Source organism: Schistocerca serialis, chromosome 8 (genome assembly GCF_023864345.2).
Source record: "Schistocerca serialis cubense isolate TAMUIC-IGC-003099 chromosome 8, iqSchSeri2.2, whole genome shotgun sequence".
Lineage (NCBI taxonomy): Eukaryota > Metazoa > Arthropoda > Insecta > Orthoptera > Acrididae > Schistocerca > Schistocerca serialis.
The window spans coordinates 235120090-235146307 of NC_064645.1; the positions used below are offsets into that span (position 1 = coordinate 235120090).

Consider the following 26218-nt stretch of genomic DNA (forward strand, 5'->3'; position numbering starts at 1 on the left):
CTGTGTTACCTTCGCTGTCTGTCTGTAACTATCTTTATTTCTCTTCATCCACTGTTTCCTTCTTCTGCTCCTAAAATCTTCTCTAGTACCGCCATCTATCGTTTATTTTTCAAATAAGACATTGCAAACTAGTAAGAGCTGCATTAGCGTGGTGTGATGTTTGTGGGGCACTCTTGCCAAGGTTATCGTAAAATCCTTATCAGTTTCGAAAGCGAAGATGAAACTCATCAGTGCAGCGAGCTTTTGAAACCCTCCACGTGGGGCTGATAAATCGGATCTACTACCTTGTAGATAGAGAAAATATTCGCTAAGGTCTATGGACCTACACACAGAAAAAAAAAGTCTTTTTGTTAATCGTCGAACAAGACTGATTCTGCTTAGATACAATGGTCAATGACGTAACGATCCGACTATAGGCGCTAACTTCCGTGCTGTCATACAGGAGCCGCTGACCGCAAGAACAAATCAGTAATGTCGCATACGGTGATGTAGTCAGCGCTGTCGTTGGACTACAGAGCTACAGGAAGTGTTTCGTGGAGATGTAAGCGGCAACGTTTGCGCGGTCTGGAAGACGCCTATGTCTGACGAACGGTGTTTGCCTTGGTGAGTTGCGGCGACAGCGAAAGCTGATGAGCTACGTGACTGTATGAAGCTGAACTTGATGGAAATACTTCTCCGAAAAGTAAACACTGTAACAGGAGCAATATCATGCTCTACAGACTTCTACCTGTATGTCTGGAATGACAGAGCTGGGTTATAACAGTTTTTTCCTCCCTTACCAATGTTCGCCTCCTGCCAGTCTTTATTTCCTTGTAAAATTGAACAGTCCGGAACCGCGCGACTGCTGCGGTCGCAGGTTCGAATCCTGCCTCGGGCATGGCTGTGTGTGACGTCCTTAGGTTAGTTAGGTTCAAATGGCTCAAATGGCCCTGAGCACTATGGGACTTAACATCTGTGGTCATCAGTCCCCTAGAACTTAGAACTACTTAAACCTAACTAACCTAAGGACGTCACACACATCCATGCCCGAGGCAGGATTCGAACCTGCGGCCGTAGCGGTCGTGCGGTTCCAGACTGAAGAGCCTAGAACCGCTCGGCCACTCCGGCCGGCTTTTTGTAAAATTGAATCCACAATACACACAAAATTCCTCTAAATACACAACACTGGCACATGTAAAATTAAAAGATATATATAATCAATTTGTCTGACATTAGTAAAATTGTAATGCTACAAATAATTAGCGAGATTTTTATTGGGTAATAAAAAGGTTCTCTTTAACTGACAGCTAACTACAAGAATATGTACAATTTCTAAAGTCTGAATGAAACATACGTGCTCCATTTTTTTTTTTTTTTTTTTATAATGGACTTGCAGTCCGGGGTGATATGTTACAATACAGCATCACCGGTCTATTAGAATGATCAAGTAAATCTATCAAATGTTTGTGTAATTTCGCCTACGAGAATGATTGTAAATAATTAGCTTGTTCAGTTAAGCAAGAGAAGGAAGCTTTTAACTAAGTATGCAAATACTTCCTATATTCTGAATGTACACATGATATACTTTATTGGTTCGTTTCTATTAACTGTCAATGTTTTTCGTGACCAAAACCCGCCAGGGTAGCCGTCAGCGCTAACGCACTGCTTCCTGAACTCGGGTAGGAGCGACGGTCCTGGATCGAATCCGCCAGGCGAATTAATGACGAGGGCCGATATGCTGGCCGGTCTGGATGCGATTTTTAGGCGGTTTTCCACGTCCCGCTATGTGAATATCGGGCTAGTCCCCACGTTCCGCCTCAGTTACACGACTCGCAGACATCTGAACGCGTTCGCAGTATTTCATGGCTTACACTAGACGCAGACAGCTGGGGTACATTAATTCCATCCTGGAGTGTTCAGGGTCGCGACATGAAGGGCATCCGGCCATCCTCAGCAACTAACACCACCAAATCCATAGTAACAGGGTCGACCTCGCATTGAAGCAGGACAAAAGGCCAAAGAAAATGATGATGTTTTTAGTGACCAAAGAGGTAAGCAAGGAAATTTTCCGTGCCTGATTACGTATATAGGTGTTGAGGATGCTGCTCCAGCCAGTAGCAACGTCTGGCTTTTCCGATCACAAAATTCACTGTTAAATTATGGGTGGCTGATAAATGAGTGATGAATCGCTGTAATTTTTCACTTTCTGAAAATCAGTTTTATGTAGCACAGTTCGTGGCACGATGTTGGGTATTAAATTCATACATCGTGCAGATCTCACATTCAGTTTTTCATTATAATAAAATGGGCAATCGTTTACTGATTATGAATTACAATGAATTCGCCGTACTACGCTCTGATAGTTAACCACTAACATATGTTCTTCCTTCCACAACACCAGTCATATAAGTGACCTTTCAAACAACATCCTTTCTTCTTTAATAGTAGCACATCGAATACACACACTCTTCAGCAGGTCCTTTCATACGTTACCCTTTGAATTTCACCAGTACATACTCAAGTTAAATCACAGTCCACACAGATGATAAATTTTTTTAACGTCCACTATAGCAACTTTACGTATCTCTCTCTCACGCAACAAGTTACCACCAGCCGCCTAAGACTCCTTTACTCGTCTTACGACTCACTCACTTTCAAATGTGTACGCTTACTATATACGTCGCACACCCTCTTGTGCATGACGTGCATCGTGCCACCAACCAACACAATGAGCGCCATTACTCTCTCTCGACTTCACTGTCCTTCAGCTGTCTCTCTCTCTGATCGACTGATTTTATCATCGGTATTAATTTATGTGGACACAGAACTTAAATTCCGTAACATATGCAGGTCACTTTTACGTATATATAAATTTAACATTCAAAGAAAAATTTCGTCTCAAGGTTTTCTTCTCAAGGTGGCGCTATGGTTGAGGCACTGGACTCACATTATTAGGAGCACGATACATATCCATGCCTGGCATCTGACTTAAATGGCTTTTCTAAATGTATAAGGTGCATGCTGGTCCTTCGAGAGAAAACTCGGCCACTTAGTTGTCCGTAATGTCCGTTCCGAAACCCCTCCGTCTCTAATAATCTCGTTAAATTCTAATCTTGCTGTCGCTTTCTTTGGAGTGAACTGCAGTAGGTGCCCAGAGATTTTTAGCCAAATATTTCTTTTCTAGACATGTATCACATTCTTGAAAATTCCCTGTAGCGTAGGCTCAGGGCTGACGATCTAAATAACGTATCGACTCTTTCTGATTGTACTTATTTTAGAGGACTATGTTCCTAGTATAATCGGAAGGAATACATTCGGAATAACATACGATAATGAATCTCATTTAACTAGTTTCTTTCCGCAGGGACTACAATGCCGAAAAGCTCAGCGGAGACGGACCTGAAAATAGTGTATGCCTGGTCGGCCGCTGATAATATGTATACCATGTCGGTGACAGGATCCTGTGACTATGACAATGGTGGCACAAAACAGTTCGAGTGGAATGTCCAGATCGGTGATGAAAAAAATTCGGTCACGGTCAACCTGGTGAATATCAATGACAATCCTCCTCAGTTCATCAACCAAGAACGATCCTGCAAGGTCGAAGTAAGTATTCTGAAAGATCTCCTTCTCATTGCAGTAGTGTTTATTAACTCCAAGTTTGGACTTAAGTATGGACTAAGTCTTGTATATTCGATAAAAAAACTGTGTTATGATGTCAAATATTGCATATTTCCTTCTAGATACTCATGTGACAATAAATAATACATTCTGTTGCTTGCATATCAGCTAGATATAACGTTAACATGCTGATAGAAACATTCACTTGTTTTTTAAATATTGTTGGAACAGAACTAGAGTCACACTAGTCACCAGTTTTATTTTCAAAGTTTGAGCCTGACAGCTCATTGGTAGCTTTTGTTTATTGCTTTCAAGAAAAAGGATGCATAGTAGGCGAACTCCAAAGCTCATTCAAGAGGTGTTAACTTCCTGGTGTATGCGAAAATCGGACATCAAACGCCTTAAGTAAAAATTACACATAATTATCTTTTATAACGAACTGGTTTTCGATCTACAAAGCAAGCCAAAATTATAAATATATTTCACTGCATACCATGAGGCTACGTTAGTGCATTTAGCTTGCCACTGAGATGCTAACAACTTCCGAACCTGCTGGTCTATACAGTGAACAGACCGCTCCTACAGGATCGTGTGAAATATTAAGAAAAAGTAGCACAACAGAAACTATTGAACATCCGAATTTCAACGTTCGGTCCTATAAAACGTGAAATATGAATGGTGTAGCTCACGTAGGTATAGGGTTTCGTCAAACTGTGGAACCAAACGAAAGGTCACAATGAAATCTTGTTTATTACTGTGATATGAATGAAAATGATACGAATCACTGAATATGCAGAAAAAATAATTATGAAGTGCACAAAGGCTCAAATCAGTCATTAATCATACACAATAATACCTTGGCACAGATGGATGGAATTAGAAATGAAATGATAGAATTAGACAAGTCCACGTAAACCCCAGTGGTTCCTGAATTAGTCAACACATTAAAGAAAAGCCCCAGTAAAGTACATGTGAGCACCAGTTCCCTTGCCTTATCGCGTGTCGAGTTCTACTGACATCGTAAATTAGTGTAGAAAAGCCAACCTCTAACTGAAAACAAACGACTCTGTGGTTCCCCTGTCGCGACGCATGCAAAGCTTAGCTTACACGATGACACTGGGTTGCGCCACTCGTTGCGTGGAATGAGTTGCACGCAAAGAACAGACACCATATCCATATAAGTATACCAGTTCTGGCAATACCGGCCATGACCTCCTTCTTCTGTGCGGATGCACACATATTCCCGAACTCTTACGGGACCTGGTAAGAATGTCTTCCACGAGTAATGAGCGTGTTGGGGTGGGACACTACGAATGTAGTGTGTGGACATACTCGTACAAGGTGAGAATGTGGGTCTCACGGGAGTCGTGCGCGAGATAGTCCCTGCAGTCGGGCTATCCTCTGTGCCCTCGGTTGCTCAGATGGATAGAGCGTCTGCCATGTAAGCAGGAGATCCCGGGTTCGAGTCCCGGTCAGAGCACAAATTTTCAGCTGTCCCCGTTGATATATATCGACGCCCGTCGGCAGCCGACGGTATTAATATAATTCTAATTTCGTTATAGGCGGCTGCAGGTCATTCATGGTGTCATGTCCGAAAGAACAGACACCATATCCATATAAGTATACAAATAAGTCCATCTTCACAATAAAACTAAAGCCAAACATTTCGCTTCTTGTCTTCACGGTACATCCGTCCACAATGACAATCCTAACTCTGACCCCACCAAGGCTCCATATATCTACTAGCCAAGGCACATCAGTTGCTCCCTTAACACTAAACTTCCAGTACTTACACTCTACCTCACGAGAAAGTTTAAACCCTCTCCAGTCATTCTCTCGATACTCTCAGCGCAATCTCAACAATGTCCTCTCCTAACGTAACTCCTCCATTAGTCATGCAAAAGCTCATGCCGCTGAAACCTTTACCTAACAACATTCAACCATACCGTCTATCTATTTAAAACACTAAAATATCTAAGAGTAGCGCTCGATAAACTTTGCAAGCCGTACCTAATAAACAACCGAAAGAGCCCACATCAGACTAAAATCACTAACCGACTAAAAATGAGGAATATATTTCACATCCATCATCCGGACAGACAACACTTTCATCAATGCGAGTGTTGCATGAACTTGTCTCCTCCCAAATTTTGCCACTCCTTGAAATCTATGAACAAGAGGCACCCTGCTTTTCTTTTCACATCTCTATATCTTCACCCAGTCGTATGATGTACCAGTTTAAACAGTGCCTTCACCTTGTCAAATATTTAGAACACTCTCAGATATCCTATGATTTTCAGCTTCAACCGTATAACTGTACATCACACCCTCATAACTGTATCCTGAAACACAAGTATTTAACAAAACTACTTGATTTCAGACCTGAAGAGGACAGACAGTTTTATTTGAAACTCAAGTCACGGAATGTGCTTAATGTGAGTGATGGCAATGAAGACCGTCAAGTGTTGGAATATGTCACAGTACTGTGTGTGTGTGTGTTGCATTTAGTAAGTGTTCTTTGTGTTCTGATTTCTAGTTTCGCATTCATTACAAAACTGATAAATGTCAAGAAGACCGTATTGTCACAAGCCTGTCTGCAGCACATCGCTGTAAACCGCAACTTGCTTGCTGAAACTGGTCGTGAATTGCGGCTGGATGGGGCTCCTGGTGATGAGTGCCTATCTTCGGCATACATTTCTTTGCTGACGTCGGATGATGATGATGTTTGGATTGTGGAGCGCTCAGCTGCGCTGTTATCAGCGCCCGTACAAAATCCCAAACTTTTCTCCGTCCAGCCTCTCCACTTTCATGAACTACGATAAAATGATGAGGACAACAACACAAATACCCAGTCATCTAGAGGCAGGTGAAAATCCCTGACCCCGCCGGGAAGCGAACCCGGGACCCCGTGCTTGGGAAGCGAGAACGCGACCCCGAGACCATGAGCTGCGGACTGCTGACGTTGGAGTCAGCGGTAAGCAATGTATAGGGAAGGGCAGAGTACACTTCCCTACCTACCCCATCAGGAATGTCTCTTGTCATTGGTTCAAATGTGCGTGAATTTCTAAGGAACCAAACTGCTTAGGTCATCGGTCCCTAGACTTACACACTACTTAAACTAACTTAAGCTAAGAACAACACACACACACACATGCCAAAGGGAGGACTCGAACATCCGGCGGGAGGGGCCTCCCAGTCAGTGACATGACGCCTCTAACCGCGCGGCCACTCCGCGCGGCTTTCCATTGGTATTCCAGTTCCTGCAAGGGTGACGACAGTGCGGTAGATAGCTGGAGATGAACCGCAGGTAACATGGTGGAGGACCCTGGATGAACAGTTTGTACACTCAGGTGACAAAAGTCATGGGATAGTGATATGCACATATACAGATGGCAGTACTACCGCGTACACAGGTATAAGTATAAAAGGGCAGTTCGTTGGCGGAGCTGTCATTTGTGCTCAGGTGATTCCTGTGGAAAGCTGTCCGGAGTGATATGGCCGGTCTTCGGGAATAAACAGACTATGAACGCGGTGTGCTGGTTGGAGCTAGACGCATGGGACATTCCATTTCGTAAATCGTTAGAGAATTCAGTTTTCCGAGAACCACAGTGTCAAAAGTGTGCCGAGAATACCAAATTTCAACCATTATCTCTCACTACTGGCAACGCACTGGCCGACGGTCTTCACTTAACGACCGTGAGAAGCGGCTTTTCCGTAGAGTTGTCGCTATGAACAGACGAGCAACGCTGCTAGAAATAACCGCAGAAATCAATGTGGGACGTACGGCGAACGTATCCGTTAGGACAGTGGGGCGACATCTGATTTCAGTGGGCTATGACAGCAGAATGCCTTTGCTAACACCACATCGCCTGCATCGCCTCTGCTGGGCTCGTGACCGTATCGATTGGACCCTAGCCGACTGGAAAAATCGTGGCCTAGTCAGATGTGTACCGATTCAGCTTGGTAGGAACTGATCATGGGTTTCGAGTGTGACGCAGACCCACTAAGCCATGGACGCAGCTCGTCAACAAGGCACTGAGCAAGCTAGAGGTAGCTCCATAAGGTGTGGGCTGTGTTTACGTGGAACGGGCTCGGTCGTCTTGTCCAGTTAAACCGATCATTAGCTAAAAATTGAGATGTTCAGCTACGTGGACACCATTTGCAGCAATTCGTCAACTTCATGTTTCTGAACAACGATGGACCTTTTGTTGTTGTTGTGGTCTTCAGTCTGAGACTGGTTTGATGCAGCTCTCCATGCTACTCTATCATGTGCAAGCTTCTTCATCTCCCAGTACCTACTGCAACCTACATCCTTCTGAATCTGCTTACTGTATTCATCTCATGGTCTCCCTCTACGATTTTTACCCTCCACGCTGCCATCCAGTACCAAATTGGAGATCCCTTGATGCCTCAGAACATGTCCTACCAATCGATCCCTTCTTCTAGTCAAGTTGTGCCACAAACTCCTCTTCTCCACAATTATATTCAATAGCTCCTCATTAGTTATGTTATCTACCCATCTAATCTTCAGCTTTCTTCTGTAGCACCACATTTCGAAAGCTTCTGTTCTCTTCTTGTCTAAACTATTTATCGTCCACGTTTCACTTCCATACATGGCTACACTCCATACAAATACTTTCAGAAAAGACTTCCTAACATTTAAATCTATACTCGATGTTAACAAATTTTTCTTCTTCAGAAACGCTTTCCTTCCCATTGCCAGTCTACATTTTATCTCCTCTCTGCTTCGACCAACATCAGTTAATTTGCTCGCCAAATAGTAAAACTCATCTACTACTTCAAGTGTCTCATTTCCTACTCCAATTCCTTCATCATCACCTGACTTAATTCGACTACACTCCATTATCTTCGTTTTGCTTTTGTTGATGTTCATCTTATATCCTCCTTTCAAGACACTGTCCATTCCGGTCAACTGTTCTTCCAAGTCCTTTGCTGTCTCTGACAGAATTACAATGTAATCGGCAAACCTCAAAGTTTTTATTTCTTCTCCATGGATTTTAATACCTACTATGAACTTTTCTTTTGTTTCCTTTACTGCTTGCTCAATATACAGGTTGAATAACATCGGGGACTGGCTACAACCCTGTCTCACTCCCTTCACAACCACTGCTTCCCTTTCGTGCCCCTCGACTCTTATATCTGCCATCTGGTTTCTGTACAAATTGTAAATAGCCTTTCGCTTCCTGTATTTTACCCCTGCCACCTTTAGAATTTGAAAGAGAGTATTCCAGTTATCATTGTCAAAAGCTTTCTCTAAGTCTACAATGGCTAGAAACTTACGTTTGCCTTTCCTTAATCTAGCTTATAAGTCGTAAGATCAGTATTGCATCACGTGTTCAACATTTCTACGGAATCCAAACTGATCTTCCCCGAGGTCGGCTTCTACCAGTTTTTCAATTCGTCTGTAAAGAATTCGCGTTAGTATTTAGCAGCTGTGACTTATTAAACTGGTAGTTCGGTAATTTTCACATCTGTCAACACCTGCTTTCATTGGGATTGGAATTACTATATTCTTCTTGAAGTCTGAGGGTATTTCGCCTGTCTCATACATCTTGCTCAAAAGATGATAGGGTTTTGTTAGGCCTGGCTCTCCCAAGGCTGTCAGTAGTTCTAATGGAATGCTGTCTACTCCCGGGCCTTGTTTCGACTTAGGTCTTTCCGTGCTCTGTCAGACTCTTCACGCAGTATCATATCTCCCATTTCATCCCCATCTACATTTCCATAATATCGTCCTCAAGTACATCGCCTTTGTATAGACTCTCTATACACTCCTTCCACCTTTCTGCTTACCCTTCTTTGCGTAGAACTGGGTTTCCATCTGAGCTCTTGATATCCATGCAAGTGGTTCTCTTTCCTCCAAAGGTCTCTTTAATTTTCCTGTAGGCAGTATCTATCTCATCTCTCGTGAGATAAGCCTCTACAACTTTACATTTGTCCTCTAGCCATCCCTGCTTAGCCATTTTGCACTTCCTGTTGATCTCATTTTTGAAACGTTTGTATTCCTTTTTGTCTGCTTCACTTACTGCATTTTTGTATTTTCTCCTTTCATTAATTAAATTCAGTATCTCTTCTGTTACCCAAGGATTTTTACTAGCCCTCGTCTTTTTACCTACTTGATCCTCTGCTGCCTTCACTACTTCATTCCTCAAAGCTACCCATTCTTCTGCTACTGTATTTCTTTCCCCCATTCCTGTCAATTGTTCCCTTATGCTCTCACTGAAACTCTGTACAACCCCTGGTTCTTTCTGTTTATTCAGGTCCCATCTCCTTAAATTCCCACCTTTTTGCAGTTTCTTCAGTTTTAATCTACAGTTCATAACCAATAGATTGTGACCAGAGTCCACATCTGCCCCTGGAAATGTCTTACAATTTAAAATCTCGTTCCTAAATCTCTGTCTTGCCATTATATAATCTATCTCAAACATTTTAGTATCTCCAGGCTTCTTCCATGTATACAACCTTCTTACATGATTCTTGAACCAAGTGTTAGTTATGATTAAGTTATGCTCTGTGCAGAATTCTACCAGGCGGCTTCCTCTTTCGTTTCTTAGCCCCAATCCATATTCATCTACTACGTTTCCTTCTCTTCCTTTTCCTACTGTCGAATTCCAGTCACCCATGACTACTAAATTTTCGTCTCCCTTCACTACCTGAATAATTTCTTTTATCTCTTCATACATTTCATCGATTTCTTCATCATCTGCAGAGCTAGTTAGCATGTAGACTTGTACTACTGCAGTAGACGTGGGCCTCTTGTCCATCTTGGCCACAATAATGCGTTCACTATGCTGTTTGTAGTACGTTACCCGCACTCCTATTTTTTATTCATTATTAAACCTACTCCTGCGTTACCCCTATTTGATTTTGTATTTATAACGCTGTATTCACATGACCAAAAGTCTTGTTCCTCCTGCCACCGAACTTCACTGATTCCCACTATATTCTCTTTTTAAATTTTCTAACCTACCTGCCCGATTAAGGGACCTGACATTCCATGCTCCCATCCGTAGAACACCAGTTTTCTTTTTCCTAGTAATGACGTCCTCTTGAGTAGCGCCGCCCGGAGATCCGAATGGGGGACTATTTTACCTCCGGAATATTTTACCCAAGAGGACGCCATCATCATTTAATCATACAGTAAAGCTGCATGCCCTCGGGAAAAATTACGGCTTTCAGCCGTTCGCAGTACGACAACAGCAAGGCCGTTTTGGTTAGTGTTACAGGGCCAGATCAGTCAATCATCCAGACTGTTGCCCCTGCAACTACTGAAAAGGCTGCTGCCCTTATGGATGACAATACGCATGTCACCGGCACACAGTGGTTCACGGTTGGTTTGAAGAACATTCTGGACAATTTGACCGAATGATTTGGCCACCTAGATCGCCCAACACGAGTCCCATCGAACTTTTATGGGACGTAATCAAGAGGTCAGTTCGTGCGTGAGATCCTGCACCGACGACAGCTTATCAGTTATAGACGGCTATAGAGGCGGCATGGCTCAGTGTTTCTGCAGGGGACTTTCAACGACTTGTTGAGTGCATGCCACATGAAACTGTTGCACGGCGCCGGGCAAAAAGAGGTCCGACAACTCCTAAGACTTGATGATTTTTTGACTGTGGGGGTCACTCAACTGGCGGTCATCAGCGCCCGTACAAAGTTCCGAATTTTCCACAGTTCAGTTGAGACACTTGACAAGTGATGATGATGAAATGATGACGACAACATAAGCACCCGGTCCCCGTGCAGAGAACATCCAGAACCCGGCCGGTAATCGAACCCGCGACCCCGTGATCCAGGGGCAAAACGCTGGCCACTAGACCACGAGCTGTGGACGTATAGCAAGTCACTGTGCCGTACACTGTCAAATGATGCCCAAAAAAAAAAAAGTTCAAATGTGTGTGAAATCCTATGGGACTTAACTGCTAAGGTCATCAGTCCCTAAGCTTACACACTACTTAACCTAAATTATCCTAAGGACAAATACACACATCCATGCCCGAGGTTGGACTCGAACCTCCTCCGGGACCAGCCGCACAGTCCATGACTGCAGCGACCTAGACCGCTCGGCTAACCCCGCGCGACAACGTTTCCAGTACATCAAGCAACATGACGCCTCAGTATTTCTTGTTTTTAGTAGCTAAGCATAGCCTCTTCAGCGATTTGTACTTGCTGACTATTCGAATATACAGGTTGATCCATTGATAGTGACAGACTTTTTGCACGCGTTCTATTTAGCGACGAAGCGTCATTCACCAACATAGGTAACGTAAACCGGCTTTTGGGCAACGGAAAATCCACGATGGCTGCGACAAGTGGAACATCAGCGACCTTGGCGGGTTAATGTATGGTGCGGCATTATGGAGGACGGATATTTGGCTCCCATTTTATCGATGGCAATCTAAATGGTGCAATGTATGCTGATTTTCTACGTAATGTTCTATTGATGTTAATACAAGATGTTTTACTGCATGACAGAATGGCGATGTACTTCAAACATGATGGATGTCCGGCACATAGCTCGCGTACGGTTGAAGCGGTATTGAATAGCATATTTCATGACAGGCCGCACGTTCACCAGATCTGCGTCCCCGGATTTCTTTCTGTGGGGCAAGTTGAAGGATATTTGCTATCGTGATCTACCGACAACGCATGACAACATGGGTCAATGCATGTGCGAACATTACGGAAGGCGAACTGCTCACTGTTGAGAGGAATGTCGTTACACGTATTGCCAAATTCATTGAGGTTGACGGACATCATTTTGAGCATTTATTGCATTAACGTGATATTTACAGGTAATCGCGCTGTAACAGCATGCGTTCTCAGAAATGATAAGTTCACAAAGGTACATGTATCACATTGGAACAACCGAAATAAAATGTTCAAAGTCTAGTGCCGTCCACTCCGTGCTCGAAAAGCACACACCACGATATCTGACCTCAAATATTCTTGTCATTAGGAAGGAAGACTAGAGTTTAACGTCCCGTCCACAGCGAGGCCATTGGAGACGGAGCACAAGCTATGATTACGAAAGGTTTGGAAGGTAGTCGGCTTTGCTCAAAAAGGGCCCAAATGGCTCTGAGCACTATGGGACTTAACTACTGAGGTCATCAGTCCCCTAGAACTTAGAACTACTTAAACCTAACTAACCTAATGACATCACACACATCCATGCCCGAGACAGGATTCGAACCTGCGACCGTAGCGGTCGCGCGGTTCCAGATGTAGCGCCTAGAACCGCTCGGCCACCCCGGCCGGCAGTCGGCTTTGCTCTTTTCGATGGAACCATCCCCACATTTACCTGCAATGATTTAGCGAAATCATGGATCGCCGGACAGGCATTTGAACCGTCATTCTTTCCAATTTATTCTATGACAGAGAAAGGTTTCCTGAGCACACTGGCAATCTTTGGGTTCTCCATTTATACAATTACGGCCTCTACAAATTTTCGAAGGAAATTGTTCTTTGTCCTTCTGAACTTGCCACCTCTAACCTTCGGAACTATACAATATTACAGTTGTCTTGAAACTCGGTACAGCTATCTGCAATTACGGGTGGAAAATGTCACTGAAATTTCTAATTGCTAACTAGTCTGTAAGGGATGGAAGGGATGTACTATGTTTTTACTAATTCCTGCCAAATTTTATGTTTTTAGGAAACAGTCGATAAATGATACAAATATTACAACAAGGGCATCAGAGAGATGGTATTATAACAAAATAAAATTAGTATCAAATGTTTCGGTTGGTAGCTACCATATCTCACGAGCATTAAGAAAAGCATCGATTTTTACGGGAAGTATTACATAATCAGTATTAATCTCAGGGTCTATTGTTTTTATACATACCGGAACCATTTAAGCTACAATTTACAGTATGTTAATTACAATGATTCTTAATTATGTTGTTGCGCAATCTCTAAAGGAACTTGCGCTTTGGTCTAGCAGTGGTCAAGGGGTGACGGGTGTGGGTAGGGGTACGACGATGCCTTATGCTGTCTTGCACACGCAGTAAGCGGAACAACGTATTCCTTTTCCCACAGAGTTCATAACACAAACACAGGAGTAACTCATCATTTAGAACGAATGTATTGGTTGTACAAAAGCAAGCAATAAGAATAAATAATACGTGATGTTTACAGACAGTCGTCATGTAGCTCCCTCTTCAAGGAGTTATGCGTTTTAATGGCACTATAACACTACATACACTGAAGTGCCAAAGAAACTGGTATAGCCTTGCGTACTCAAATACACAGATAAGTAAATAGGCAGAATACGGTACTGCGGTCGGCAACGCCTAGATAAGACAACAGTTAGTTAGATTGGTTACTGCTGCTACAATGGCAGGTTATCGAAATTTAAATGATTTTGAACGTGGTGTTACAGTCGGTGCACGACCGATGGGAGCATCTCCGAGGAAGCGATGAAGTGGGGATGTTCCCGTACGACCATTTCACGAGTGTACCTTGAATATCAGGAATCCGGTAAAACATCATATCTCCAACATCGTTGATGTCGTAAAAAAGTTCCTGCATGAATGGGACCAACGGTGACTAAAGAGAATCGTTCAACGTGACAGAAATGTAACCCTTCCGCAAACTGCGGCAAATTTCAATGCTGGGCCATCAACTAGGGCCAGCGTGTCGGAGCTGAAGGCCCACGCGTGTACTCTTGATGACTGCACGACACAAAACTTCACACCTCCCCTGGGCACTTCAGCACCGACATTACAGGGCTATTACAAATGATTGAAGCGATTTCATAAATTCACTGTAGCTCCATTCATTGACACATGGTCACGACACACTACAGATACGTAGAAAAGCTCATAAAGTTTTGTTCGGCTGAAGCCGCACTTCAGGTTTCTTCCGCCAGAGCGCTCGAGAGCGCAGTGAGACAAAATGGCGACAGGAGCCGAGAAAGCGTATGTTGTGCTTGAAATTCACTCACATCAGTCAGTCATAACAGTGCAACGACACTTCAGGACGAAGTTCAACAAAGATCCACCAACTGCTAACTCCATTCGGCGATGGTATGCGCAGTTTAAGGCTTCTGGATGCCTCTGTAAGGGGAAATCAACGGGTCGGCCTGCAGTGAGCGAAGAAACGGTTGAACGCGTGCGGGCAAGTTTCACGCGTAGCCCGCGGTAGTCGATGAATAAGGCAAGCAGGGAGCTAAACGTACCACAGCCGACAGTTTGGAAAATCTTACGGAAAAGGCTAAAGCAGAAGCCTTACCGTTTACAATTGCTACAAGCCCTGACACCCGATGACAAAGTCAAACGCTTTGAATTTTCGGCGCGGTTGCAACAGCTCATGGAAGAGGATGCGTTCAGTGCGAAACTTGTTTTCAGTGATGAAGCAACATTTTTTCTTGATGGTGAAGCGAGCAGACACAATGTGCGAATCTGGGCGGTAGAGAATCCTCACGCATTCGTGCAGCAAATTCGTAATTCACCAAAAGTTAACGTGTTTTGTGAAATCTCACGGTTTAAAGTTTACGGCCCCTTTTTCTTCTGCGAAAAAAACGTTACAGGACACGTGTATCTGGACATGCTGGAAAATTGGCTCATGCCACAACTGGAGACCGACAACGCCGACTTCATCTTTCAACAGCATGGTGCTCCACCGCACTTCCATCATGATGTTCGGCATTTCTTAAACAGGAGATTGGAAAACCGATGGATCGGTCGTGGTGGAGATCATGATCAGCAATTCATATCATGGCCTCCACGCTCTCCCGACTTAACCCCATGCGATTTCTTTCTGTGGGGTTATGTGAAAGATTCAGTGTTTAAACCTCCTCTACCAAGAAACGTGCCAGAACTGCGAGCTCGCATCAACGATGCTTTCGAACTCATTGATGGGGACATGGTGCGCCGAGTGTGGGAGGAACTTGATTATCGGCTTGATGTCTGCCGAATCTCTAAAGGGGCACATATCGAACATTTGTGAATGCCTAAAAAAACTTTTTGAGTTTTTGTATGTGTGTGCAAAGCATTGTGAAAATATCTCAAATAATAAAGTTATTGTAGAGCTGTGAAATCGCTTCAATCATTTGTAATAACCCTGTATATTGTTGATGACTGAAAACATGTTGCCTGGTCGGACGAGTGTCGTTTCAAATTGTATCGAGAGGATGGACGTGTACCGGTATGGAGACAACCTCATGAATCCAGGGACCCTGCACGTCAGCAGGCAACTGTTCAAGCTGGTGGAGACTCTGTAATGGTGCGGGGCGTGTGCAGATGGAGTGATATGGGACCCCTGATACGTCTAGATACGACTGTACGGTGATACGTACAAAATCATCCCGTCTGATCACCTGCATCCATTCACGTCCACTGTACATTCCGACGCAATTGCGGTATTCCTCCAGGACAATGCGACACCCCAAACGTCCAGAATTGCTGCAGAGTGGCTCCAGGAACACTCTTGTGAGTTTAAACACTTCCGCTGGCCACCAAATTCCCCAGACATAAACATGATTGAGCATATTTGGGATGCCTTTCAACGTCCTGTTCAGAAGAGATCTCCACCCCCTCGTACTCTTACGGATTCTTGGACAGTCCTGGTGTCATTTCTTTCTAGCACTACTTCAGACATTAGTCGAGTCCATGCTACGTCGTGTTACAGCACTTCTGTGTGCTCGCGAGGGCCCTACACGATATCAGGCAGGGGTACCTGTTTCTTTGGCTCTTCAGTGTATATTCGCTAATGAAATTCGTAATATATAATCCATCACAGTTTGAGAAGGAAAGTGATGTCCATACGGACAACATTAGAGCAGAAATTGACCTTTACTACCCGTTACTGAAGCTGTAAGTTGCTCAGAAAAGAGTTCAGTGTGCAGTAACAGAAGTTTTTAATCATTTGTAAAATAAAATGTGTGACAGCTAGGAAAGCAAGTTTTAAATATGAAGTCCTTTCTTCTGGACATCTCCTTCTTTTCCAAAATGAATTTGTATTCAAAGCTGGTAACCTTTAAATAAATTAGTTTTTATGCACAATAGCTTGAATAGGACTAAAATAATGTGTTCATTATTGTTAACACAAATCCACAAATCCTGTAAACGGACGAGCTCCGCATCATTTCGATAACAGAATCGTTAAAATGATTCAAGTGATCTGTGCAACATGTAGCTAAATAACCAAGTATCTAGGTTATTTACAACTTTTACGGAAACAAGACTGCACTTGTAAGAGTCGACGGACATGAATAGGGAGCAGTGGTTGAGAAGGGAGTGAGACGGGCTTGTAGTCTATCATCGTTGTTCAATTTGCACATTGAGCCAGCAAAAGGAAACAAAAAAAGATTTTGAATAGAAATTAAAGTTCAGTGGGAGAAAATAAAAACTTTTAGGTTTGCTGTGACATTATAATTCCGTCATAGACCGCAAAGTACTTGGAAGATTAGCTGAGAAAAATAACATCAGGTCATCAGAATGGATTCGAATTAAATCAGGCAATACTCAGGGAATGAAACTAATAAACGAGGCACGTAAATGTGGTAGACGAGGTTTGCTTCTGGGCAGCAAAATAACTGATGTTGGTTGAAGTAGAGAAGATATGAAATACAGCTTGGCAATAGAAAGAAAAACTTGCCTAAAAAAGAGGAATTTGTAAACATCGAATATAAATTGTACTTTTAGAAATTCTTTTCTGAAGGTATTTTTCTGTTGGTTGGTCGGTTTGGGGAAGGAGACCAGACAGCGTGGTCATCGGTCTCATCGGATTAGGGAAGGATTGGGAAGGAAGTCGGCCGTGCCCTTTCAGAGGAACCATCCCGGCATTTGCCTGGAGTGATTTAGGGAAATCACGGAAAACCTAAATCAGGATGGCCGGACGCGGGATTGAACCGTCGTCCTCCCGAATGCGAGTCCAGTGTCTAACCACTGCGCCACCCCGCTCGGTTTTCTCTGTATTGTAGCCTTGTTCGGAAGTGAAATGTGGACAATTAGCAGTTGAAAACAGAAGAGAATTGAAGCTTTTCCGATGTGATGGTGCTGATAAAGAGGCACTGATTAAGAGGCACTGAAACGAACGAGGGAAAACTGAAATTAACGATACTTCTAGAGAACATATTCCCTGAGGCATCACGGGATCCTTAATTGGCTAATGACGGGAATGGTACAGGGCAAGAGCTGCAGATAGAGAGGAAGCCTCGAATACTGTAAGAAAATTGAAACGAATGTTGGTTCCTGTGATTTGCACGGAAGAGCCTAACGTGGAGAGTCCTTGGACCGAGGTCATAACAAAAAGAAAAAATTAAATTATCTTCATTGTGCATTATTACTGCTGGTATTTTCAGTCTGTGTTGATTTTAAACCAATACGCCAACCGACCGAACGTAAAGTGTTGACTCAAACTTGTTTATTTTTTCACTCATGTAATTACTGGTCTCGTGTTTATCAGTGGAGCGTATGTTTTCAGTTCCTTTTCTTTCCAGGAATATGTTGGTGAAGAGGAAGACTTCGTTGAGGTAAAGACAACCTGCTCTATCACTGTTCGAGATGCAGACGGGGATGTCGACAAGACAGCTATGACCGTCCTTGAGAATGGAGAGGTAATTTTACACCATAAAGCATAATTATATTCTTAGACGTTTGTTATCATCTCATAAACAGATCGACACCGACGCATAGCATGCCGATAGCCTCAAAATTTGACGTTGTAGAATTTTACTCTTGGAACTTTCAGCCCGTTACCTATAAGGCTAGGAGCAAAATTGTTGCGAGTTGATCATTTCTCCCTGTTTGTGCAATTCCCTTTTCATGCTATCCCTGCCGGCCGCGGTGGTCTAGCGGTTCTAGGCGCTCAGTCCGGAACCGCGCGACTGCTGCGGTCGCAGGTTCGAATCCTGCCTCCGGCATGGATGTGTGTGATGTCCTTAGGTTAGTTAGATTTAAGTAGTTCTAAGTTCTAGGGGATTGATGACCACAGATGTTAAGTCCCACAGTGCTCAGAGCCACTTGAACCAGTTTTCATGCTATCCCTGTTTCCATATGTTACTGTAAAGTGAAATGTAAATGAAGTGAGACTATGTTACTGGCAAGAGATCTAAAACAGTTTTAAATAACGCAAAATTTATTGCGACACGCAGGCATTGCGCCAGCGATTGTAGGAGTATAGCAGTATAACAACGAATCGTGACTAGCTGCGCTATGTGCTCTATGGAAAATGGAGATAGATTATTATTCCTTGTCTTCAATGTGTAGAAGAGATAGGAAGCGATATACAATATATATATATATATATATATATATATATATATATATATAATTTTTTTTATGGAAGTAACGAATAGACCTGAAATCATTTAGTCCACGATAGTCATCGATTGTTGCAGCGACGATTATGCATAAAGAATTTTCTCGAATAACGAAGGACGACATGGTCCTGTGAACAAATCTAGTAATTATTCTTGTACCACTTGTCAGGGAAGAATTATATGTTTTTAAACAGAATACATTTGAGGTTGAGATGAAGTCGTCGCAATGTCGTACTGAATGTGCGAATTCAGTGTAAGGTAATATTTACCTAAACAGGCATTGACCGTAATCCAAGTTCGTACTGCATGAACACTTTCCCACGATTTATAAAAACATCGAATGCAGTACGTTCGAGTAAGTTAACGAAGAAGTGTGAAACTTTCCTTATACAGGATGTAACGGCTATTAAGTGCAGATATTTTTATAACTTATGTGGTACCTTAATATGTACATACATCAGTGTGTTGGTTGTTTTTTTCTCTGTATCGAACAGTCTTCCCGCAAACATGAAACATAATTTACTGCATGGTCGTAGTTGCCTGTCAGTATAGACTAATCATTTCGCGTCCACGTGTCCACACTTCAACACTGATTTGCTGCGCAGGGGAAAATAAGCACTGACCGCTTGTTCATGCCACATGTTCATGGAGGTACTGCCCAGTTTAAAATCATACGACTTGTAACACCTGCAATTATTAGTCTGCAAACGATATAAATACTGATGTAATCTTGCACTGTACAAAGTCCTCAATTACAAACAGGAAAATTGTGCTTGTGTCTGTTACACCCTGGATAAGGTACATTTCGCGCATATTCTTTGACTTATTCGATCCTTTAACTTTCACATATAGCATTTGACATTTTTATAAGTCGTGGAGATGTTCTGGATGTTTAGTTAGTATGAATCCGCACTACAGCCAAAGCCCGCTTTGGTAAATACACTACTGCCCATTAAAATTAATACACCAAGAAGAAATGCAGATGATAAGCGGGTATTCATTGGACAAATATGTTATACTAGAACAGACAAGTGATTACATTTTCGCGCAATTCGGGTGCATAGATCCTCAGAAATCAGTACCCAGAACAACCACCTCTGGCCGTAATAACGGCCTTGATAAGCCTGGGCATTGACTCAAACAGAGCTTGGATGGCGTGTACAGGTACAGCTGCCCATGCAGCTTCAACACTTTCCCACAATTCATCAAGAGTAGTGACTGGCGTATTGTGACGAGCCAGTTGCTCGGCCACCATTGACCAGACATTTTCAGTTGGTGAGAGATCTGGAGAGTGTGCTGGCCAGGGCAGCAGTCGAACATTTTCTGTATCCAGAAAGGCCCTACAGGACCTACAATATGCGATCGTGCATTATCCTGCTGAAATGTAGGGTTTCGCAGGGATCGAATTAAGGGTAGAGACACGGGTCGTAACACATCTGAAATGTAACGTCTATTGTTCAAAGTGCCGTCAATTCGAACAAGAGGTGACCGAGACGTGTAACCAATGGCACCCCATACCATAACGCCGGTTGATACGCCAGTATGGCGATGACGAATACACGCTTCCAATGTGCGTTCACCACGATGTCGCCAAACACGGATGCGACCATCATGATGCTGTAAACAGAACCTGGATTCATCCGAAAAAATGACGTTTTGCCATTCGTGCACCCAGGTTCGCCGTTGAGTACACCATCGCAGGCGCTCCTGTCTGTGATGCAGCGTCAAGGGTAACCGCAGCCATGGTCTCCGACCTGACAGTCCATGCTGCTGCAAACGTCGTCGAACTGTTCGTGCAGACGGTTGCTGTCTTTCAAATGTCCCCATGTGTTGACTCAGGGATCGAGACGCGGCTGCACGATCCGTTACAACCATGCAGATAAGATGCCTGTCATCTCAACTGCTAGTGATACGAGACCGTTGGGATCCAGCACGGCGTTCCGTATTACCCTGCTAAACCCACCGAGTCCATATTCCGCTAACAGCAATTGGATCTCGACCAACACGAGAACCAATATCGCGATACGATAAACCGCAATCGCGATAGGCAGCAGCTCGACCTTTATCAAAGTCGGAAACGTGATGGTACGCATTTCTCCTCCTTACACGAGGCATCACAACAACGTTTCACCAGGCAACGCCGGTCAACTGCTGTTTGTGTATGAGAAATCGGTTGGAAACTTTCCTTATGTCAGCACGTTGTAGGTGTCGTCACCGGCGCCAACCTTGTGTGAATGCTCTGAAAAGCTAATCATTTGCATCTTCTTCCTGTCGGTTAAATTTCGCGTCTGTAGCACGTCATCTTCGTGGTGTAGCAGTTTCAATGGGCAGTAGTGTATTCCTTTAACCTGACTTCCCATACTAACTACAACACTACGAGAGCTACGCTCTCAACCTCCATGTCGTGAGCCGTTCTGGCACACAGTTGTACTCCCCTCCCCTTATAATGACAAAAGAGTGTATGCTTCTTGTAGGTTCTCGCAATAATGCACAGAGTGCTGCAGATTCAAAGAAGAACAAGTATACTGAAGCGGCCTAAGCTTACGTGTTGGTAACTTACTGGTGTCATTGCTAATGGAAAACATTATTTCATTGCGAAAATAAAGTCTAAAACTAGGCTTAGGTCTTCAAAGCTCAGTATCTTAAGTGTGCAATAAAATTAATATTAATAGTGAATAAATATTAATTTTATTGCATAAGTAATATTAATAGTGAATAAATCCCCCCCATGAACCATGGACGTTGCCATTGGTGGGGAAACTTGCGTGCCTCAGCGATAGAGGTAGCCGTACCGTAGGTGCAACCACAACTGAAGGGTATCTAATGAGAGGCCAGACAAACGTGTGGTTCCTGAAGAGGGGAAGCAGCCTTTTCAGTAGTTGCAGGGGCAACAGTCTGGATGATTGACTGATCTGGCCTTGTAACACTAACCAAAACGGCCTTGGTGTGCTGGTACTGCGAACGGCTGGAAGTGTACGGTTAAATTATGATGGCGTCCTCTTGGGTAAAACATTCCGGAGGTAAAATAGTCCCCCATTCGGATCTCCGGCGGGGATTACTCAAGAGGACGCCGCTTTCAGGAGAAAGAAAACTGGCCTTCTACGGATCGGAGCATGGAATGTCTGGTCCCTTAATCGGGCAGGTAGGTTAGAAAATTTAAAAAGGGAAATGGATAGGTTAAAGTTAGATATAGTGGGAATTAGTGAAGTTCGGTGGCAGGGGGAACAAGATTTTTGGTCAGTTGAATACAGGGTTATAAATACAAAATCAAATAGGGGTAACGCAGGAGTAGGATTAATAATGAATAAAAAAATAGGAGGGCGGGTAAGCTACTACAAACAGCACAGTGAACACATTATTGTGGCCAAGATAGACACGAAGCCTACGCCTACCACAGTAGTACACGTTTATATGCCAACTAGCTCCGCAGATGACGAGGAGATTGATGAAGTGTATGATGAAGTAAAAGAAATTATTCACATAGTGAAGGGAGACGAAAATTTAATAGCCATGGGTGATTGGAATTCGACAGTAGGAAAAGGAAAAGAAGAAAAAGTAGTAGGTGAATATGGATTGGGGGTAAGGAACGAAAGAGGAAGCCCTCTGGTAGAATATTGCACAGAGCATAACTTAATCATAGCTAACACTTGGTTCAAGAATCATGAAAGAAGGCTGTATACATTGAAGAGGCCTGGAGACACAGGAAGGCTTCAGATAGATTATATAATGGTAAGCCAGAGATTTGGGAACCAGGCTTTAAATTGTATGACATTTCCAGGGACAGATGTGGACTCTGACCAGTCTATTGATTATACTTTAGACTAAAACTGAACAAATTGCCAAAAGGTGGGAATTTGAGGAGATGGGACTTGAATAAACTGACTGAACCTGAGGTTGTAGAGAGTTTCAGGAAGGACATTGGGGAAGACTCAAAATGGCTCTGAGCACTATGGGACTTAACTTCTGAGGTCATCAGTCCCCTAGAACTTAGAACTACTTAAACCTAACTAACCTAAGGACATCACACACACCCATGCCCGAGGCAGGATTCGAACCTGCGACCGTAGCGGTCGAGCGGTTCCGGACTGTAGCGCCTAGAACCGCTCGGTCACCGCGGCCGGCAACATTGGGGAAGAATTGACAAGAACGGGAGAAGGAAATACGGCAGAAAAAGAATGGGTAGCTTTGAGAGATGAAATAGTGAAGGAAGTAGAGGATCAAACAGGTAAAAAGATAAGGGCTAGTAGAAATCCCAGAAGAAATATTGAATTTAATTGATGAAAAAAGTAGAAGAAGCAGGCACAAAGGAATAGAAACGTCTCGAAAATGAGATCGATAGGAAGTACAAAATGGCTAAGCAGGGGTGGCCAGAAGACAAGTGTAAGGATGTAGAGGCGTATATCACTAGGAGTAAGATAGATTCTGCTTAAAGGAAAATTAAAGAGACCTTTGGAGAACAGAGAACCAATTGTATGAATATCAAGAGATCAGATGGAAACCCAGTTCTAAGCAAAGAAGGGAAAGAAGAAAGGTGGAAGGGGTATACAGAGTATCTATACAAGAGCGATGTACTTTAGGGCAGTATTATAGAAATGGAAGAAGACGTAGATAGAGATGAAATGAGATATATGATACGGCGTGAAGAGTTTGACACAGCACTAAAAGACCTAAGTCGAAACAAAGCCCCGGGTATATACAACATTCCATTAGAACTACTGATAGCCTTGGGAGAGCCAGCCCTCACAAAACTCTACCATCTGGTGCGTAGGATGAATGAGACAGGCGAAATACCCTCATACTTCAAGAAGAATAAAGTAATTCCAATCCCAATGAAAGCAGGTGTTGACAGATGTGAAAATTACCGAACTATCAGTTTAATAAGTCACAGCTGCAAAATACTAACGCGAATTCTTTACAGACGAATGGAAAAACTGGTAGAAGCCGACCTCGTGGAAGATCAGTTTGGATACCGTAGAAATGTTGAACATGTGAGGCAATACTGATCTTACGACTTATCTTATAAGCTAGATTAAGGAAAGGCAAACGTAAGTTTCTAGCATTTGTAGACTTAGAGAAAGCTTTTGACAATGATGACTGGAATACTCTCTTTCAAATTCTAAAGGTGGCAGGGGTAAAATACAGGATGTGGTGGCATCGCCAGACACCACACTTGCTAGGTGGTAGCCTTTAAATCGGCCGCGGTCCGTTAGTATACGTCGGATCCGCGTGTCGCCACTGTCAGTGATTGCAGACCGAACGCCACCACACGGCAGGTCTAGAGAGACTTACTAACACTCGCCCCAGTTGTACAGCCGACTTTGCTAGCGAAGCTACACTGACCAATACGCTCTCATTTGCCGAGACGATAGTTAGCTTAGCCTTCAGCTACATTTGCTACGACCTAGCAAGGCGCCATTACCAGTTTATATTCAGTGTAATAATGTCTAAACAAGAGCGATGTTCTCCAATTGTGGATTAAAGTTAAGTATTCCAAGAACTACGTTCTTTTCTTTATAGGATAATTACTTTACCTTGTTCCAGACCTCACACCAATCTACGTGAGCTTAACGCGTGCCTTTCGGCTACCTCCGAGTGGCTTGGCTGTCTTGCCACGCCACTACACAGGAAGCGAAAGGCTATTTACAATTTGTACAGAAACCAGATGGCAGTTATAAGAGTCGAGGGGCACGAAGGGGAAGCAGTGGTTGGGAAGGGAGTGAGACAGGGTTGTAGCCAGTCCCCGATGTTATTCAACCCGTATATTGAGCATGCAGTAAAGGAAGCAAAAGAAAAATTTGGAGTAGGAATTAAAATCCATGGAGAAGAAATAAAAACATCGAGGTATGCTTATGACATTGTAATTCTGTCAGAGACAGAAGAGGACCTGGAAAAGCAGTTGAACGGAATCGAAATTGTCTTGAAACGAGGATATAAGATGAACATCAACAAAAGCAAAACGAGGAAAATGGAATGTGGTCGAATTAAATCTGATGTTGCTGAGGGAATTAAATTAGGAAATGAGACGAAGTAGTAGATGAATTTTGCTATTTGGGGAGCAAAATAACTGATGATGGTCGAAGTAGAGAAAATATAAAATGTGGACTGGCAATGGCAAGGAAAGCGTTTCTGAAGAAGAGAAAATTGTTAACATCGAGTATAGATTTAAGTGTCAGGAAGTCTCTCCTGAAAGTATTTGTATGGAGTGTAGACATGCATGGAAATGAAACATGGACGATAAATAGTTTGGACAAGAAGAGTATAGAAACTTTCGAAATGTGGTGCTATAGAACAATGCTGAAAATTAGGTGGGTAGATCACATAACTAATGAGGAGGTACTGAACTGAATTGGGCAGAAGAGAAATTTGTGGCACGACTAGAAGAAGGGATAGGGTGGTCGGACATGTTCTGAGGCATCAAGGCATCGCCCATTCAGTATTGGAGGGCAGCGTGAAGGGTAAAAACCGTAGAGGAAGACCAAGAGATGAACACACTAAGCAGATGCAGAAGGACTTACACTACTGTCTATTAAAATTGCTACACCACGAAGATGACCTGCTACAGACGCGAAATTTAACCGACAGGAAGAAGATGATGGGATATTCAAGTGATTAGCTTTTCAGAGCATTCACACAAGGTTGGCGCCGGTAGCGACACCTACAACGTGCTGACATGAGGAAAATTTCAAACCGATTTCGCATACACAAACAGCAGTTAACCGGAGTTGCCTGATGATACGTTGTTGTGATGCCTCGTGTGAGGAGGAGAAATGCATACCATCACGTTTCCGACGTTGGTAAAGGTCGGATTGTAGCCTATCGCGATTGCGGTTTATCGTATAGCGACATTGCTGCTCGCGTTGGTCGAGATCCAATGACTGTTGGCAGAATATGGAATCGGTGGGTTCAGGAGGGTAATACGGAACGCCGTGCTGGATCCCAATGGCTTCGTATCACTAACAGTCGAGATGGCAGGCATCTTATCCGCATGGCTGTAACGGATCGTGCAGCCACGTTTCGATACCTGAGTCAACACATGGGGACATTTGCATGAGTGCACGAATAGTTCGACAACGTTTGCAGCTGCATGGACTATCAGCTCGGAGACCATGGCTGCGGTTACCCTTGACGCTGCTTCACAAAAATGGCTCTGAGCAGTATGCGACTTAACTTCTGAGGTCATCAGTCGCCTATAACTTAGAACTAATTAAACCTAACTAACCTAAGGACATCACACACATCCATGCCCGAGGCAGGATTCGAACCTACGACCGTAGCGATCGCTCGGCTCCAGACTGTAGCGCCTAGAACCGCACGGCCACTCCGGCCGGC

General features: G+C 43.5%; 1 protein-coding gene across 1 annotated transcript in view; it reads left to right on the forward strand.

Moving 5' to 3' along the window:
- The window catches only part of LOC126416943 (cadherin-23-like), a 597779-nt gene that overhangs the window by 218099 nt on the left and 353462 nt on the right, over positions 1–26218 (forward strand). Inside the window, exons 4-5 of the mRNA XM_050084822.1 lie at positions 3344–3585; positions 18068–18184. Coding sequence (XP_049940779.1) covers positions 3344–3585; positions 18068–18184 — 359 coding nt within the window. The remainder of the gene's footprint in view (positions 1–3343; positions 3586–18067; positions 18185–26218) is intronic.